Source organism: Mustelus asterias, chromosome 8 (assembly GCF_964213995.1).
Source record: "Mustelus asterias chromosome 8, sMusAst1.hap1.1, whole genome shotgun sequence".
NCBI lineage: Eukaryota > Metazoa > Chordata > Chondrichthyes > Carcharhiniformes > Triakidae > Mustelus > Mustelus asterias.
In genome coordinates, this window is record NC_135808.1 from 23,488,615 (window position 1) to 23,504,412 (window position 15,798).

The window sequence follows — 15,798 nt, forward strand, 5'->3', positions numbered from 1 at the left end:
GAGTTGGGGACTCGGGTCAGTGTGGGAGTGAGGGGCTCAGGTCAGTGTGGGAGTGAGGGACTGGGGTCAGTGTGGGAGTGGAGGACTCGGGTCAGTGTGGGAGTGAGGGGGCTCGGGTCAGTGTGGGAGGGGGGACTCGGGTCAGTGTGGGAGGGGGGACTGGGGTCAGTGTGGGAGTGGGGGACTGGGGTCAGTGTGGGAGTGGGGGACTGGGGTCAGTGTGGGAGTGGGGGACTGGGGTCAGTGTGGGAGTGGGGGACTCGGGTCAGTGTGGGAGTGGGGGACTCGGGTCAGTGTGGGAGGGGGGACTGGGGTCAGTGTGGGAGTGGGGGACTGGGGTCAGTGTGGGAGTGGGGGGCTCGGGTCAGTGCGGGAGTGGGGGGCTCGGGTCAGTGTGGGAGTGGGGGGCTCGGGTCAGTGCGGGAGTGGGGGACTGGGGTCAGTGTGGGAGTGGGGGACTCGGGTCAGTGTGGGAGTGGGGGACTCGGGTCAGTGTGGGAGTGAGGGGCTCGGGTGCGTGTGGGAGTGAGGGGTTTGGGTCAGTGTGGGAGTGAGGGGCTCGGGTCAGTGTGGGAGTGAGGGACTGGGGTCAGTGTGGGAGTGAGGGGTTTGGGTGAGTGTGGGAGTGAGGGACTCGTGTTTGTTGCTCTGATGAATTGTGCTGGTGTTTAGGGGTCTGATGGGTTTGAGCTCATCAAGCCTCCTTCTCCCCTCTTCCAAATTTTCAATGATGAGCTCACCTTAAATCCACGCTAACTTTCCTTGATTAATCTGTGCCTTTCTAAATGAAGGTTTATACTTCATCACATTGGAATTATTAATTCCAATAATTTTCCCACCAAGTAAGTTAAACTAACTGGTGTATAATTACTCAGATTGCCCCTTCATCCCTTTTCAATCCATGGTGTAATGCTGTCAGTCCTTTAATCTCCGTTCACTCTCCTGTGACCGGGAAGAATGATTCTGATTATCGGAGCCTCTGCAATTCCCTCCTTTGCTCCTTTTAACCTGGTGATTTATCTCCTCTCAAACTTGTAAAATCCCTGAATACATCATCTCTTACAATGTTTATCTGATGCAGTAATTCACACATTTCCTCCTCAACTGCAATGTCAACATTGCTCCCTGTTTCCCAAACACAGTGGCAATGTATTTATTGTAAGAAGTTTAACAACACCAGGTTAAAGTCCAACAGGTTTATTTTGTAGCAAAAGCCATACGAGCTTTCGGAGCTCCAAGCCCCTTCTTCAGGTGAGTGGGAATTCTGTTCACAAACAGGGCATATAAAGACACAAACTCAATTTACATGAATAATGGTTGGAATGCGAATACTTACAGCTAATCAAGTCTTTAAGATACAAACAACGTGAGTGGAGAGAGCATCAAGACAGGCTAAAAAGATGTGTATTGTCTCCAGACAAGACAGCCAGTGAAACTTTGCAGGTTCAGGCAAGCTGTGGGGGTTACAAATAGTGTGACATGAACCCAATATCCCGGTTGAGGCCGTCCTCGTGTGTGCAGAACATGGCTATCAGTTTCTGCTCAGCGACTCTGCGCCGCCGTGTGTCGTGAAGGCCGCCTTGGAGAATGCTTACCCGAATATCAGAGGCCGAATGCCCGTGACCGCTGAAGTGCTTCCCAACAGGAAGAGAACAGTCTTGCCTGGTGATTGTCGAGCGGTGTTCATTCATCCGTTGTCGCAGCGTCTGCATGTTTTCCCCAATGTACCATGCCTCGGAACATCCTTTCCTGCAGCGTATCACGTAGACAACGTTGGCCGAGTTGCAAGAGTATGTGCCGTGTACCTGGTGGATGGTGTTCTCACATGAGATGATGTCATCTGTGTCAATGATCCAGCATGTCTTGCCGAGGTTGCTGTGGCAGGGTTGTGTGGTGTCGTGGTCACTGTTCTCCTGAAGGCTGGGTAGTTTGCTGCGGACAATGGTCTGTTTGAGGTTGTGTGATTGTTTGAAGGCAAGAAATGCGGGTGTGGGGATAGCCTTGGAGAGATGTTCGTCTTCATCAATGACATGTTGAAGGCTCCGGAGGAGATGCCGTAGCTTCTCCGCTCCGGGGAAGTAATGGACGACGAAGGGTACTCTGTCTATTGTGTCCCATGTTTGTCTTCTGAGGAGGTCGGTGCGGTTTTTCACTATAGCGCGTTGGAACTGTTGATCAATGAGTCGAGCACTATATCCTGTTCTCATGAGGGCATCTTTCAGCGTCTGGAGGTGTCTGTTGCGATCCTCCTCATCCGAGCAGATCCTGTGTATACGGGGGGGCTTGTCCGTAGGGGATGGCTTCTTTAACATGTTTAGGGTGGAAGCTAGGGCAGTGGAGCATCGTGAGGTTATCCGTGGGCTTGCGGTACGGTGAGGTACTGAGGTGACCATCCTTAATGGAGATGCGTGTGTCCAAGAATGCAACCGATTCCGGAGAGTCGTCCATGGTGAGTCTGATGGTGGGATGGAACTTGTTGATGTCATCATAGAGTTGTTTCAGTGATTGTTCACCATGAGTCCAAAGGAAGAAAATGTAATCGATGTATCAGTACACTTCTAAATGACAACTAAACAATGAGGAACACTGCAGACAGTTACCTGCAGATCCGACCAAAGAACACACCCATCAACTCAACACTCTGATCAAGACCTTTGATCCGGACCTTCAGAGCACCCTCCTTGCTCTCATCCCACGTACTCCACACGTTGGAAATCTCTACTGCCTCCCGAAGATACACAAGGCAAACACACCTGGCCATCCCATCATATCGGGCAATGGAACCTTGTGCGGGAACCTCTCCGGCTATGTCGAGGGCATCCTGAAACCCATTGTACGAAGAACTCCCAGCTTTTGTCATGACACTGTGGACTTCCTACAGAAACTCGGCATACATGGAGCAGTTGAACCAGGAGCACTCCTCGTCACAATGGATGTCTCGGCACTCTACACCAGCATCCCCACGATGATGGCATTGCTGCAATGGCCTCAGTGCTCAGCGCCGACAAATGCCAGTTTCCAGATGCAATTTTACAACTCATCCGCTTCATCCTGGACCACAATGTCTTCACCTTCAACAACCAGTTCTTCATCCAGACACACGGAACAGCCATGGGGACCAAATTCGCACCTCAATATGCCAACATCTTCATGCACAGGTTCGAACAAGACTTCTTCACCGCACGGGACCTTCAACCGATGCTATACACTAGATACATCGATGACATTTTCTTCCTTTGGACTCATGGTGAACAATGACTGAAACAACTCTATGATGACATCAACAAGTTCCACCCCACCATCAGACTCACCATGGACTACTCTCCGGAATCGGTTGCATTCTTGGACACACGCATCTCCATTAAGGACGGTCACCTCAGCACCTCACTGTACCGCAAGCCCACGGATAACCTCATGATGCTCCACTTCCCCAGCTTCCACCCTAAACAGTTAAAGAAGCCATCCCCTACGGACAAGCCCTCCATATACACAGGATCTGCTCAGATGAGGAGGATCGCAACAGACACCTCCAGACGCTGAAAGATGCCCTCATGAGAACAGGATATAGCGCTCGACTCATTGATCAACAGTTCCAACGCGCCACAGCGAAAAACCGTACCGACCTCCTCAGAAGACAAACACGGGACACAGTGGACAGAGTACCCTTCGTCGTCCAGTACTTCCCTGGAGTGGAGAAGCTACGGCATCTCCTCCGGAGCCTTCAACATGACATTGATGAAGACGAACATCTCGCCAAGGCCATCCCCACACCCCCACTTCTTGCCTTCAAACAACCGTACAACCTCAAACAGACCATTGTCCGCAGAAGACTACTCAGCTTTCAGGAGAACAGTGACCACGACACCACACAACCCTGTCACAGCGACCTCAGCAAGACGTGCCGGATCATTGACACAGATGCCATCATCTCACGTGAGAACACCATCCACCAGGTACACGGTACATACTCTTGCAACTCGGCCAACGTTGTCTACCTGATACGCTGCAGGAAAGGATGTCCCGAGGCATGGTACATTGGGGAAACTATGCAGACGCTGCGACAATGGATGAATGAACACCGCTCGACAATCACCAGGCACCTGTGAACAGAATTTCCACTCACCTGAAGAAGGGGCTTGGAGCTCTGAAAGCTTGTGTGGCTTTTGCTACCAAATAAACCTGTTGGACTTTCACCTGGTGTTGTTAAACTTCTTAATGTGTTTTACCCCAGTCCAACGCCGGCATCTCCACATAATGTATTTATTCACAACCTCGCCACATTCTCCACCCTCTCTCACAGGCTATCTTGTTGGTCTCCAAAAAGTTCTCCCCTTTCCTTATCCTTTTCTCTTCATGTACTGATACAGCATGTTTGGAGGTTCTTTGATATTTTCTTGGCAGCATTTTTCATGCCCTCTCTTTACTTTTCTGATTTCCTTTTTAATTTCACCCTGACACTCTCTGTACTATTCCAGGTTTCTGCATTATTAGGCGTGAGGCGTCTGATGGACTTTGCTGTTGGTATATGTGGGAGTTGGGTGGATCTGATGTGTTTTGTTGGGGGTGCTCCAGCTCTGCTGGGTTTGCCTCACTCTAAAGTGATGTCTTTCTTTCTCATCCCCAGTGCGGGCCCGGCAGTTTAATCCAGAGGTACCAGTCCCTGAGAACAGCAGTGGACAAGAGAATGAGGGAAGATGTGATGTCATCAAGCTGACAACCATTAACTGATTCAAGTTCCACATTTGTAACTCTGTAACTGGAACTGTGGTCATGGTTTGTCAGGAATTCCCCTATTTGGTGCTGCACTTTTTAAGCTATTCTGATCTGCCCTATCATCCTGCACAAATTCTAGGAACTTGTCTCGTTCACTGCAAACTGCAATCTGTAACTTTGCTGCAATGTCTGCAATAAATGATTTATTTTCACTTCCTGCCTCTGCAAAGTCTTCAATACAAAACTAATATTACTGGGGTAGGGTAACACCACTGCAGTGGAGAACATTTCAAGACATGGGCGTTACGGTGGCACAGTGGTTAGCACTGCTGCTTCACAGCGCCAGGGACCTGGATTCAATTCCCAGCTTAGGTCACTTTCTGTGTGGAGTTTGCACATTCTCCTCGTGTCTGCATGGGTTGCCTCCGGGTGCTCCGGTTTCCTCCCACAGTCCAAAGATGTGCGGGTTAGGTGGACTGGCAATGCTAAAATTGCCCCTTAGTGTCAGGGGGACTAGCTAGGGTAAATGCATGGGTTGCGGTGAGAGGGGTCTGGGTGGTATTGTGGTCGGTGCAAACATGATGGGCTGAATGGCCTCCTTCTGCACTGTATGATTCTATGAATTTGAGAAGAAATGACCAGAAATGTACATCAAGAGGAATTAGTAACAATAAATTAGCAGCAAGAACAGATTTCAAAAAGGAAGGTCAGGTACTAGAGAGTACCCCAGTGGCTGTGCCCCTTAAAAATAAGCACTCCTGTTTGAGTGCTGTTGAGGGGAGCAGCCTACCTGGGGGAAGCAATAGTGGCCGTGCCTCCGGCGCAGAGTCCGGCCCGGCAGCTCAGAAGGGTAGGGGAAGGGAGGATGAGCAAACTAACCGCCGCACCAAGGTACAGGGAGCCATCCAAGTGGGGGGAGAAACAAGAAATGTAGTAGAAATTGGGGACAGTACACTTTTGGATGCCTTTGGGGGGGGGGGGGGAGACTGAGCAGGGGTAAGCCATAGTGTACAGGTCGCTGACTCAGAGTCTGTCCTTGTGGCTCAGAAGGGAAGGGGGGAGAGGTGTAGAGGATTAGTCATTGGGGACTCCATAGTTGAAGGGACGGACAAGAGATTCTGCGGGAACGAGAGAGACTCGCGGTTGGTGTGTTGCCTCCCAGGAGCCAGAGTCCACGATGTCTCGGATCGTGTTTTCGAAATCCTTAAGGGGGAGGGGGACCTGCCCCAAGTTGTGGTTCACATAGGTACTCAAGACATAGGTAGGAAAAGGGGTGGGGATGTAAGGCAGAAATTCAGGGAGTTAGGGTGGAAGCTTAGGGCTAGAACAAACAAAGTTGTTATCTCTGGTTTGTTACCCGTGCCACGTGATAGTGAGGAGAGGAATAGGGAAAGAGAGCAGTTGAACACGTGGTTACAGGGATGGTGCAGGAGGGAAGGTTTCAGATCCCTGGACAATTGGGGCTCTTTCTGGGGTAGGTGGGACCTCTACAAACAGGATGGTCTGCACCTGAACCAGAGGTGTACCAATATCTTGGGGGAGAAAATTTGCTAATGCTCTTCGGGAGGGTTTAAAGTAATTCAGCAGGGGGGTGGGTACCTGAATTGTAGCTCTGGTGTGCAGGAAGTTATGATGTGGAGATGCCGGCGTTGGACTGGGGTAAACACAGTAAGAAGTTTAACAACACCAGGTTAACCTGGTGTTGTTAAACTTCTTACTGTGCAGGAAGTTGACAGTAGTGAGGTCATGAATGAGGTTTCAGGGTCGCAGGAGTGTACTAGCAGGCAGGAAGGTGGTTTGAAGTGTATATACTTCAACGCCAGGAGAATCCGGAATAAGGTGGGTGAACTTGCAGCATGGGTTGCTACCTGGGATTTCGATGTTATGGCCATCTCGGAGACATGGATAGAGCAGGGACAGGAATGGTTTTTGCAGGTTCCAGGGTTTAGATGTTTCAGTAAGTGCAGGGAAGGTGGTAAAAGAGGGGGAGGTGTGGCATTGTTAGTCAAGGACAGTATTACGGTGGCAGAAAGGACATTGAGGAGGACTCGTCTACTGAGGTAGTTTGGTCTGAGGTTAGAAACAGGAAAGGAGAGGTCACCCTGTTGGGAGATTTTTATAGATCTCTGAAAAGTTCCAGAGATGTACAGGAAAAGATTGCAAAGATGATTCTGGATAGGAGCGAAAGTAACAGGGTAGTTGTACTGGGGGACTTTAACTTTACAAATATTGACTGGAAAAGCTATAGTTCGAGAATTTTGGAGGGGTCGGTTTTTGTCCAATGTGTGCAGGAAGGCTTCCTGACACAGAATGTAGAAAGACCAACAAGAGGCGAGGCCACATTGGATTTGGTACTGGGTAATGAAACAGGCCAGGTGTTAGATTTGGAGGTAGGTAAGCACTTTAGTGACAGTGACCGCAATTCGATTACGTTTACCTTAGCTATGGAAAAGGATAGGTATATACCAAAGGGCAAGAGTTATAGCTGGGGGAAAGGAAATTATGATGCGGTTTGGGGAGATTTAGCTGGCATAGGGGAAGGAAACTGCAGGGGATGGGCACAATTGTAATGTGGAACTTGTTCAAGGAACAGCTACTACACGTCCTTGATAAATATGTACCTGTCAGGCAGGGAGGAAACAGACGTGTGAGGGAACTGTGGTTTACTAAGGAGATTGAATCTCTTGTGAAGAGGAAGAAGGAGACTTATGTTAAGATGAGACATAAAGGCTCAGTTAGGGAGCTTGAGAGTTACAAGTTAGCCAGGAAGGACCTAAAGAAAGAGTTAAGAAGAGCCAGGAGCGGACATGAGAAGTCTTTGGCAGGTAGGATCAAGGAAAACCCGAAAGCTTTCTATAGGTATGTCAGGAGTAAAAGAATGACGAGGGTAAGATTAGGGCCAGTCAAGGACAGGAGTGGGAAGTTGTGCGTGGAGTCTGAAGAGATAGGAGAGGCACTAAATGAATATTTTTCGTCAGTATTCACACTGGAGAGGGACAGTGTCGAGAGGAGTACTGAGATGCAGGCTGTTGGACTGGATGGGATTGAGGTTCATAAGGAGGAGGTGTTAGCAATTCTGGATAGGGTAAAAATATATAAGTCCCCTGGGCCGGATGGGATTTATCCTAGGATTCTCTGGGAGGCTAGGGGGGAGATTGCAGAGCCTTTGGCTTTGATCTTTGGGTCGTCATTGTCTACTGGAACAGTGCCAGAAGACTGGAGGATAGCAAATGTTGTCCCCTTGTTCAAAAAGGGGAGGAGGGACAACCCTGGTAATTATAGACCAGTGAGCCTTACTTCTGTTGTGGGCAAAGTATTGGAAAGGATTATAAGAGATAGGATTTATAATCACATAGAAAGGAATAATTTGATTTGGGATAGTCAGCACGGTTTTGTGAAGGGTAGGTCGTGCCTCACAAACCTTATTGAGTTCTTTGAGAAGGTGACCAAAGAGGTGGATGAGGGTAAAGCGGTTGATGTGGTGTATATGGATTTCAGCAAAGCGTTTGATTAGGTTCCCCATGGTAAGCTTTTGCAGAAAATACGGACACATGGGATTGAGGGTGATTTACTGGTTTGGATCAGGAATTGGCGAGCTGTAAGAAAACAGAGGGTGGTGGTTGATGGGAAATATTCATCCTGGAGTTCAGGTACCAGTGGTGTACCGCAAGGATCTGTTTTGGGGCCACTGTTGTTTGTCATTTTTATTAATGACTTGGATGAGGGTGCAGAAGGATGGGTTAGTAAATTTGCGGATGACACTAAAGTCGGTGGAGTTGTAGACAGTGCGGAGGGAAGTGGCAGGTTACAAAGGGACATAGATAAGCTGCAGAGCTGGGCTGAGAGCTGACAAATGCAGTTTAATGCAGAAAAGTGCGAAGTGATTCACTTTGGGAGGAGTAATAGGAATACAGAGTACTGGGCTAATGGTAAGATACTTGGTAGTGTGGATGAACAGAGGGATCTGGGTGTCCATGTGCATAGATCCCTGAAAGTTGGCACCCAGGTTGATAGGGTTGTTAAGAAGGCGTACGGTGTGTTAGCTTTTATTGGGAGAGGGATTGAGTTTCGAAACCAGGAGGTCATGTTGCAATTGCACAAAACTCTGGTGTGGCCGCACTTGGAGTATTGCGTACAGTTCTGGTCACTGCATTATAGGAAGGATGTGGAAGTGTTGGAAAGGGTGCAGAGGAGATTTACCAGGATGTTGCCTGGTATGGTGGGAAAATCCTATGAGGAAAGGCTGAGGGGCTTGAGGTTGTTTTCGTCAGAGAGAAAAAGGTTAAGAGATGACTTAATAGAGGCATACAAGATGATCAGAGGATTAGATAGGGTGGATAGTGAGAGCCTTTTTCCTCGGATGGTGATGGCCAACACGAGGGGACATATCTTTAAATTGAGGGGTGAGAGATATAGGACAGATGTTAGAGGTAGGTTCTTTACTCAGAGAGTAGTAAGGGCGTGGAATGCCCTGCATGTAGCAGTAGTGGACTCGTCAACATTAAGAGCATTCAAATGGTTATTGGATAAACATATGGATGATATTGGAATAGTTTAGATTAGAGGGACTTTAGATTGGTTTCACTGGTTGGCGCAACATCGAGGGCCGAAGGGCCTGTACTGTGCTGTAATGTTCTATGTTCTATGATGGTGCTTCTCAAAGGTCCGAGTATTCTTTGAGATGGTAACAGACATGATGATGGGAAAACGTGGTGGATATGTGCAGCTGGATTTTAGAAAAATGTTCCCACACAGGGATTATCAGTTAAGATTAAATGAGTACTTTGCGCATCTCTTTAACTGGATCACAATGTTCTTGTATCATTGCAGCCTCTCATTCCAGATTAAAACCTGGAAGATGCATGAAGGTGACAATAAGTAACCTTTGCGGTCTTGTCCAGTTCCACCTCCCCAAGCTGTAATTCCTGATTTTGATAACCCACCACACAGGTGTGTGACGCATGTCCTGTAGTTCCATGTGGAATTTGGGCTGCCAGCTGAGTAGAGGTATTGCAACAGGACTAGTAATCCAGAGACACAGGATAAATTTCTGGGAACCGAGATTTGAATCCCACCAAGACAGAGGGTGGAATTTGACCTCAAGAAAAAATAAAATCTGGAATTAAAAGTCTAATGATGACCATGAAACCATTATTAATTGTTGTAAAAACCCATCTTGTTCACTGCTGTCGTTTAGGGAAGGAAATCTGCCATCCTTACCTGGTCTGGCCTGCATGTGACTCCAGACCCACAGCAATGTGGTTGTCTCTTAAATGTCTTTGGAAATGACCCAGCAGGATCTAGGTGGAGGGCGTGCAATGTTCATCTACCCACTTCAGCTGCATCACTGTAGCTTGTCACCAGGTGGTTCCACTGCGGCATCCTCTTTGACAGAGCTGCCTTGGGCTCAGCACACTGTGGGGGGAGCTGATTAAGATCCAGCAGAGGGAGTGTCTGCTGGGTAGTTGTTTATAGAGCTGGCCAATTAAGATGCCGTGTCCAGCACCCAATGTGGGAGTTGGGTGGATCTGATGTGTTTTGTTGGGGGTGCTCCAGCTCTGCTGGGTTTGCCTCACTCTAAAGTGATGTATTTCTTTCTCATCCCCAGTGCGGGCCAGGCAGTGTAATCCAGAGGTACCAGTCCCTGAGAACAGCAGTGGACAAGAGAATGAGGGAAGATCTGCTGTCATCGAGCTGACAGCGACCAACTGATTCAAGTTCCATATTTGTGACTCTGTAAATGGAACTGTGGTCATGGTTTGTCAGGAATTCCTCTATCTGGAGCTGCACATTTAAAGCTATTCTGATCTGCCCTATCATCCTGCACAAACTCGAGGAACCTGTCTCGTTCACTGCAAACTCAGTCACCTGTTTCTGCAATCTGTCACTTTGCTGCAATGTCTTTCACTTCCTGCCTCTGTGAAGCCTTCAATACAAAACTAATATTGCTGGGGTAGGGTAACACCACTGCAGTGCAGAACATTTCAAGACATGGGCGGCATGGTGGCACAGTGGTTAGTACTGCTGCCTCACAGTGCCAGGGTCCTGGGTTCAATTCCCAGCTTGGGTCACTGTCTGTGTGGAGTTTGCACATTCTCCGCGTGTCTGTGTGGGTTTCCTCCGGATGCTCCAGTTTCCTCCCACAGTCCAAAGATGCGCAGTTGAGATGGATTGGCAATGCTACAATTGCCCCTTAGTGTCAGGGGGACTAGCTAGGGTAAATGCATGTTGAATTCAGAACAGCTTGTGGATGCGGCCCTGTGCCGTCCGCTGAGGGGAATGGTCTGGCCCGTTAAGCAATAGCTCTGAGTTGAGTTTGATTGCACTGTGCAACTGCTGCGATTCGAGCTCCAAGTAGAGTTGACATCAGCAGGTGAATAGTCGATTTTGTGAATCCAGTATTCCATTGTTTAGTGGCGAATTTCCCAGTTTTTTATTGAGCTGCATTCCTTGTTGACTTGGCTGACTTCCACAGTCAGAGAGAGAGATTTGAGATATACCTGTAAAAGGGCCACTGTAGTGTGTGATCACCCCCATGAACATAGAACATAGAACATTTCAGCACAGAAACAGGCCTTTTGGCCCTTTTTGCCTGTGCCGAACCATTTTTGTGCCTAGTCCCACTGACCTGCACCTGGACCATATCCCTCCACACCCCTCTCATCCATGTACCTGTCCAAGTTTTTCTTAAATGTTAAAAGTGCATTCACCACCTCATCTGGCAGCTCATTCCAAACTCCCACCACTCTGTGCGAAGAAGCCCCCCCTAATATTCCCTTTAAACTTTTCCCCCCTCACTCTTAACCCATGTCCTCTAGTTATTTTCTCCCCTAGCCTCAGTGGAAAAAACCTGCTTGCATTCACTCTATGGATACCAATCATAATTTTATACACCTCTATCAAATCTCCCCTCATTCCTCTATGCTCCAGGGAATAAAGTCCTAACCTATTCAACTTTTCTCTGTAACTCAGTTTCTCAAGTCCCGGCAACATCCTTGTAAACCTTCTCTGCACTCTTTCAACCTTATTAATATCCTTCCTGTAATTAGGTGACCAAAACTGCACATAATACTCTAAATTCGGCCTCACCAATGTCTTATACAACTTCACCATAACATTCCAACTCCTATATTCAATACTTTGATTTATAAAGGCCAATGTACCAAAAGCACTCTTTACGACCCTATCGACCTGTGATGCCACTTTTAGGGAATTATGTATCTGTATTCCCAGATCTCTCTGTTCTACTGCACTCTTCAGTGTCCTACCATTTACCTTGTATCTTCTACCTTGGTTTGTCCTTCCAAAGTGCAATACCTCACACTTAGAACATAGAACATTACAGCGCAGTACAGGCCCTTCGGCCCTCGATGTTGCGCTGACCAGTGAAACCAATCTAAAGCCCATCTAATCTACACTATTCCAATATCATCCATATGTTTATCCAATAACCATTTGAATTCTCTTAATGTTGGCGAGTCCACTACTGCTGCAGGCAGGGCATTCCACGCCCTGACTACTCTCTGACTAAAGAACCTACCTCGAAAATCTGTCCTATATCTCTCACCCCTCAATTTAAAGCTATGTCCCCTCGTGTTAGCCATCACCACCCGAGGAAAAAGGCTCTCACTATCCACCCTATCTAATCCTCTGATCATCTTGTATGCCTCTATTAAGTCACATCTTAACCTTCTTCTCTCTAACAAAAACAACCTCAAGTCCCTCAGTCTTTCCTCACACGATCTTCCCACCATACCAGGCAACATCCTGGTAAATCTCCTCTGCACACTTTCCAACACTTCCATGTCTTTCCTATAATGTGGCGACCAGAACTGTACGCAATACTCCAAGTGCGGCCGCACCAGAGTTTTGTATAGTTGCAGCATGACTTCATAGCTCCGAAACTCAATCCCTCTCCCAATAAAAGCTAACACACCGTACGCCTTCTTAACAATCCTATCAACCTGGGTGCCAACTTTCAGGGATCTATGCAGATGGACACCCAGATCCCTCTGTTCATCCACACTACCAAGTATCTTACCATTAGCCCAGTACTCTGTATTCCTGTTACTCCTTCCAAAGTGAATCACCTCACACTTTTCCGCATTAAGCTCCATTTGCCACCTCTCAGCCCAACTCTGCAGCTTATCCATGTCCCTCTGTAACCTGCCACTTCCCTCCGCACTGTCTACAACTCCACCAACTTTAATGTCATCCGCAAATTTACTAATCCATCCTTCTACGCCCTCATACAGGTCATTTATAGAAATGACAAACAGCAGTGGCCCCAAAACAGATCCTTGTGGTACACCACTAGTAACTGAACTCCAGGATGAATATTTCCCATCAACCACCACACTCTGTTTTCTTACAGCAAGCCAATTCCTGATCCAAACCACTAAATCACCCTCAATCCCATGTGTCCGTATTTTCTGCAACAGCTTACCATGGGGAACCTTATCATATGCTTTGCTGAAATCCATATACACCACATCAACCACTTTACCCTCATCCACCTCTTTGGTCACCTTCTCAAAGAACTCAATAAGGTTTGTGAGGCACGACCTACCCTTCAAAAAATCGTGCTAACTATCCCTCATCAAATTATTCCTTTCTTGGTGATTATAAATCCTATCTCTTATAATCCTTTCCAAAACTTTGCCCACAACAGAAGTAAGGCTCACCGGTCTATAATTACCAGGGTTGTCCCTACTCCCCTTCTTGAACAAGATTTTCTATCCTCCAGTCTTCTGGCACTGTTCCTGTAGACAATGACGACACAAAGATCAAAGCCAAAGGCTCAGCAATCTCCTCTCTAGCCTCCCAGAGAATCCTAGGATAAATCCCATCTGGCCCAGGGGACTTATTTATTTTTACCCTTTCCAGAATTGCTAACACCTCCTCCTTATGAACCTCAATCCCGTCCAGGCCAACAACCTGCATCTCAGTACTCCCCTCGACAACACTATCCTTCTCCTGTGTGAATACCGACGAAAAATATTGATTTAGTGCCCCTCCTAGCTCTTCAGACTCCATGCACAACCTTTGACAAGGTTCCGCATGGGAGGTTAGTCAGGAAGGTTCAGTAGCTAGGTATACATGGAGGGGTAGTAAATTGGATTAGACATTGGCTCAATGGAAGAAGCCAGAGAGTGGGAGTGGAGGATTGCGTCTCTGAGTGGAGGCCTGTGACTAGTGGTGTGCCACAGGGATCAGTGCTGGGTCCATTGTTGTTTGTCATCTATATCAATGATCTGGATGATAATGTGGTAAATTGGATCAGGACGTTTGCTGATGATACAAAGATTGGCTGTCCTTGACTGGCCCTAATCTTACCCTAGTCATTTCTTTTACTCCTGACATACCTATAGAAAGCTTTAGGGTTTTCCTTGATCCTACCTGCCAAAGACTTCTTATGTCCCCTCCTGGTTCCTCTTAACTCTTTTTCTTTAGGTCCTTCCTGTCTAACTTGTAACTCTCAAGCGCCCTAACTGAGCCTTCACGTCTCATCTTAACATAAGTCTCCTTCTTCCTCTTCACAAGAGATTCAACCTCTTTAGTAAACCACGGTTCCTTCACACGACTGCTTGCTCCCTGCCTGACAGGTACATATTTATCGAGGACGCGTAGTAGCTGTTCCTCGAACAAGCTCCACATTACAATTGTGCCCATCCCCTGCAGTTTCCTTCCCCAACCTATGCCACCTAAATATTGTCTGATTAACTTGTCTGCATTAAACTGCATCTGCCATTTTTCAGCCCATTTTTCTAGCTGGTCCAAATCCCTCTGCAAGCTTTGAAAGCCTTCTTCACTGTCCACTACACCTCCAATCTTTGTATCATCAGCAAACGTCCTGATCCAATTTACCACATTATCATCCAGATCATTGATATAGATGACAAACAACAATGGACCCAGCACTTATCCCTGTGGCACACCACTAGTCACAGACCTCCACTCAGAGAAGCAATCCTCCACTACCACTCTCTGGCTTCTTCCATTGAGCCAATGTCTAATCCAATTTACTACCTCTCCATGTACACCTAGCGACTGAACCTTCCTGACTAACCTCCCATGCGGAACCTTGTCAAAGGCCTTGCTGAAATCCAGGTAGACAACATCCACTGCCTTCCCTTATCCACTTTCTTGGTAACCTCCTCGAAAAACTCTAATAGATTGGTTAAACATGACCTACCACGCACAAAGCCATGTTGCCTCTCCCTAATAAGTCCCTGTCTATCCAAATATTTGTAGATCCTATCTCTTAATACTCCTTCCAATAATTTACCTGCTACTGACGTCAAACCTACCGGCCTATAATTTCCCGCATTACTTTTTGAACCTTTTTTAAACAATGGAACAACATGAGCTATCCTCCAATCATCCGGCACCTCACCTGTGGATACCGACATTTTAAATATATCTGCCAGGGCCCCTGCAATTTCAACACTAGTCTCCTTCAAGGTCCGAGGGAATACCCTGTCCGGTCCTGGGGATTTATCTACTCTGATTTGTCTCAAGACAGCAAGCACCTCCTCCCCTTTAATCTGTATAGGTTCCATGACCTCCCTACTTGTTTGCCTTATTTCCATAGACTCCATGCCAGTTTCCTTAGTAAATACGGATGCAAAAAACCCACTTAATATCTCCCCCATTTCTTTTGGTTCCATACATAGCCGACCACTCTGATCTTCAAGAGGACCAATTTTATCCCTTACTATCCTTTTGCTCTTAATATACCTGTAGAAGCACTTAGGATTATCCTTCACCTTGTCTGCCAAAGCAACCTCATGTCTTCTTTTAGGCTTCCTGATTTCTTTCTTAAGTAGTTTCTTGCACTTTTTATACTCCTCAAGCATCTTATTTGCTCCCTGTTGCCTATACATGTCATACATCTCTCTCTTCTTCTTTATCAGAGTTCCAATATCCCTCGAGAACCAAGGTTCCTTATTCTTATTCACTTTGCCTTTAATCCTGACAGGACCATACAAACTCTGCACTCTCAAAATTTCACCTTTACAGGCCTCCCACTTACCATTCACATCCTTGCCAGGGAACAGCCTGTCCCAATCCATGACTTGCATG

At 47.3% G+C, this 15,798-nt stretch overlaps 2 protein-coding genes across 2 annotated transcripts in view; one reads left to right on the forward strand and one right to left on the reverse strand.

Moving 5' to 3' along the window:
• Nucleotides 1–4,901, forward strand: part of LOC144497684 (class I histocompatibility antigen, F10 alpha chain-like) — a 52,797-nt gene extending 47,896 nt beyond the window's left edge. Inside the window, 1 exon segment of the mRNA XM_078219126.1 lies at nucleotides 4,625–4,901. Coding sequence (XP_078075252.1) covers nucleotides 4,625–4,728 — 104 coding nt within the window. The 3' untranslated portion in view covers nucleotides 4,729–4,901.
• Nucleotides 1–15,798, reverse strand: part of LOC144496924 (class I histocompatibility antigen, F10 alpha chain-like) — a 329,140-nt gene that overhangs the window by 116,652 nt on the left and 196,690 nt on the right. The gene's annotated exons all lie outside the window — the stretch shown is intronic.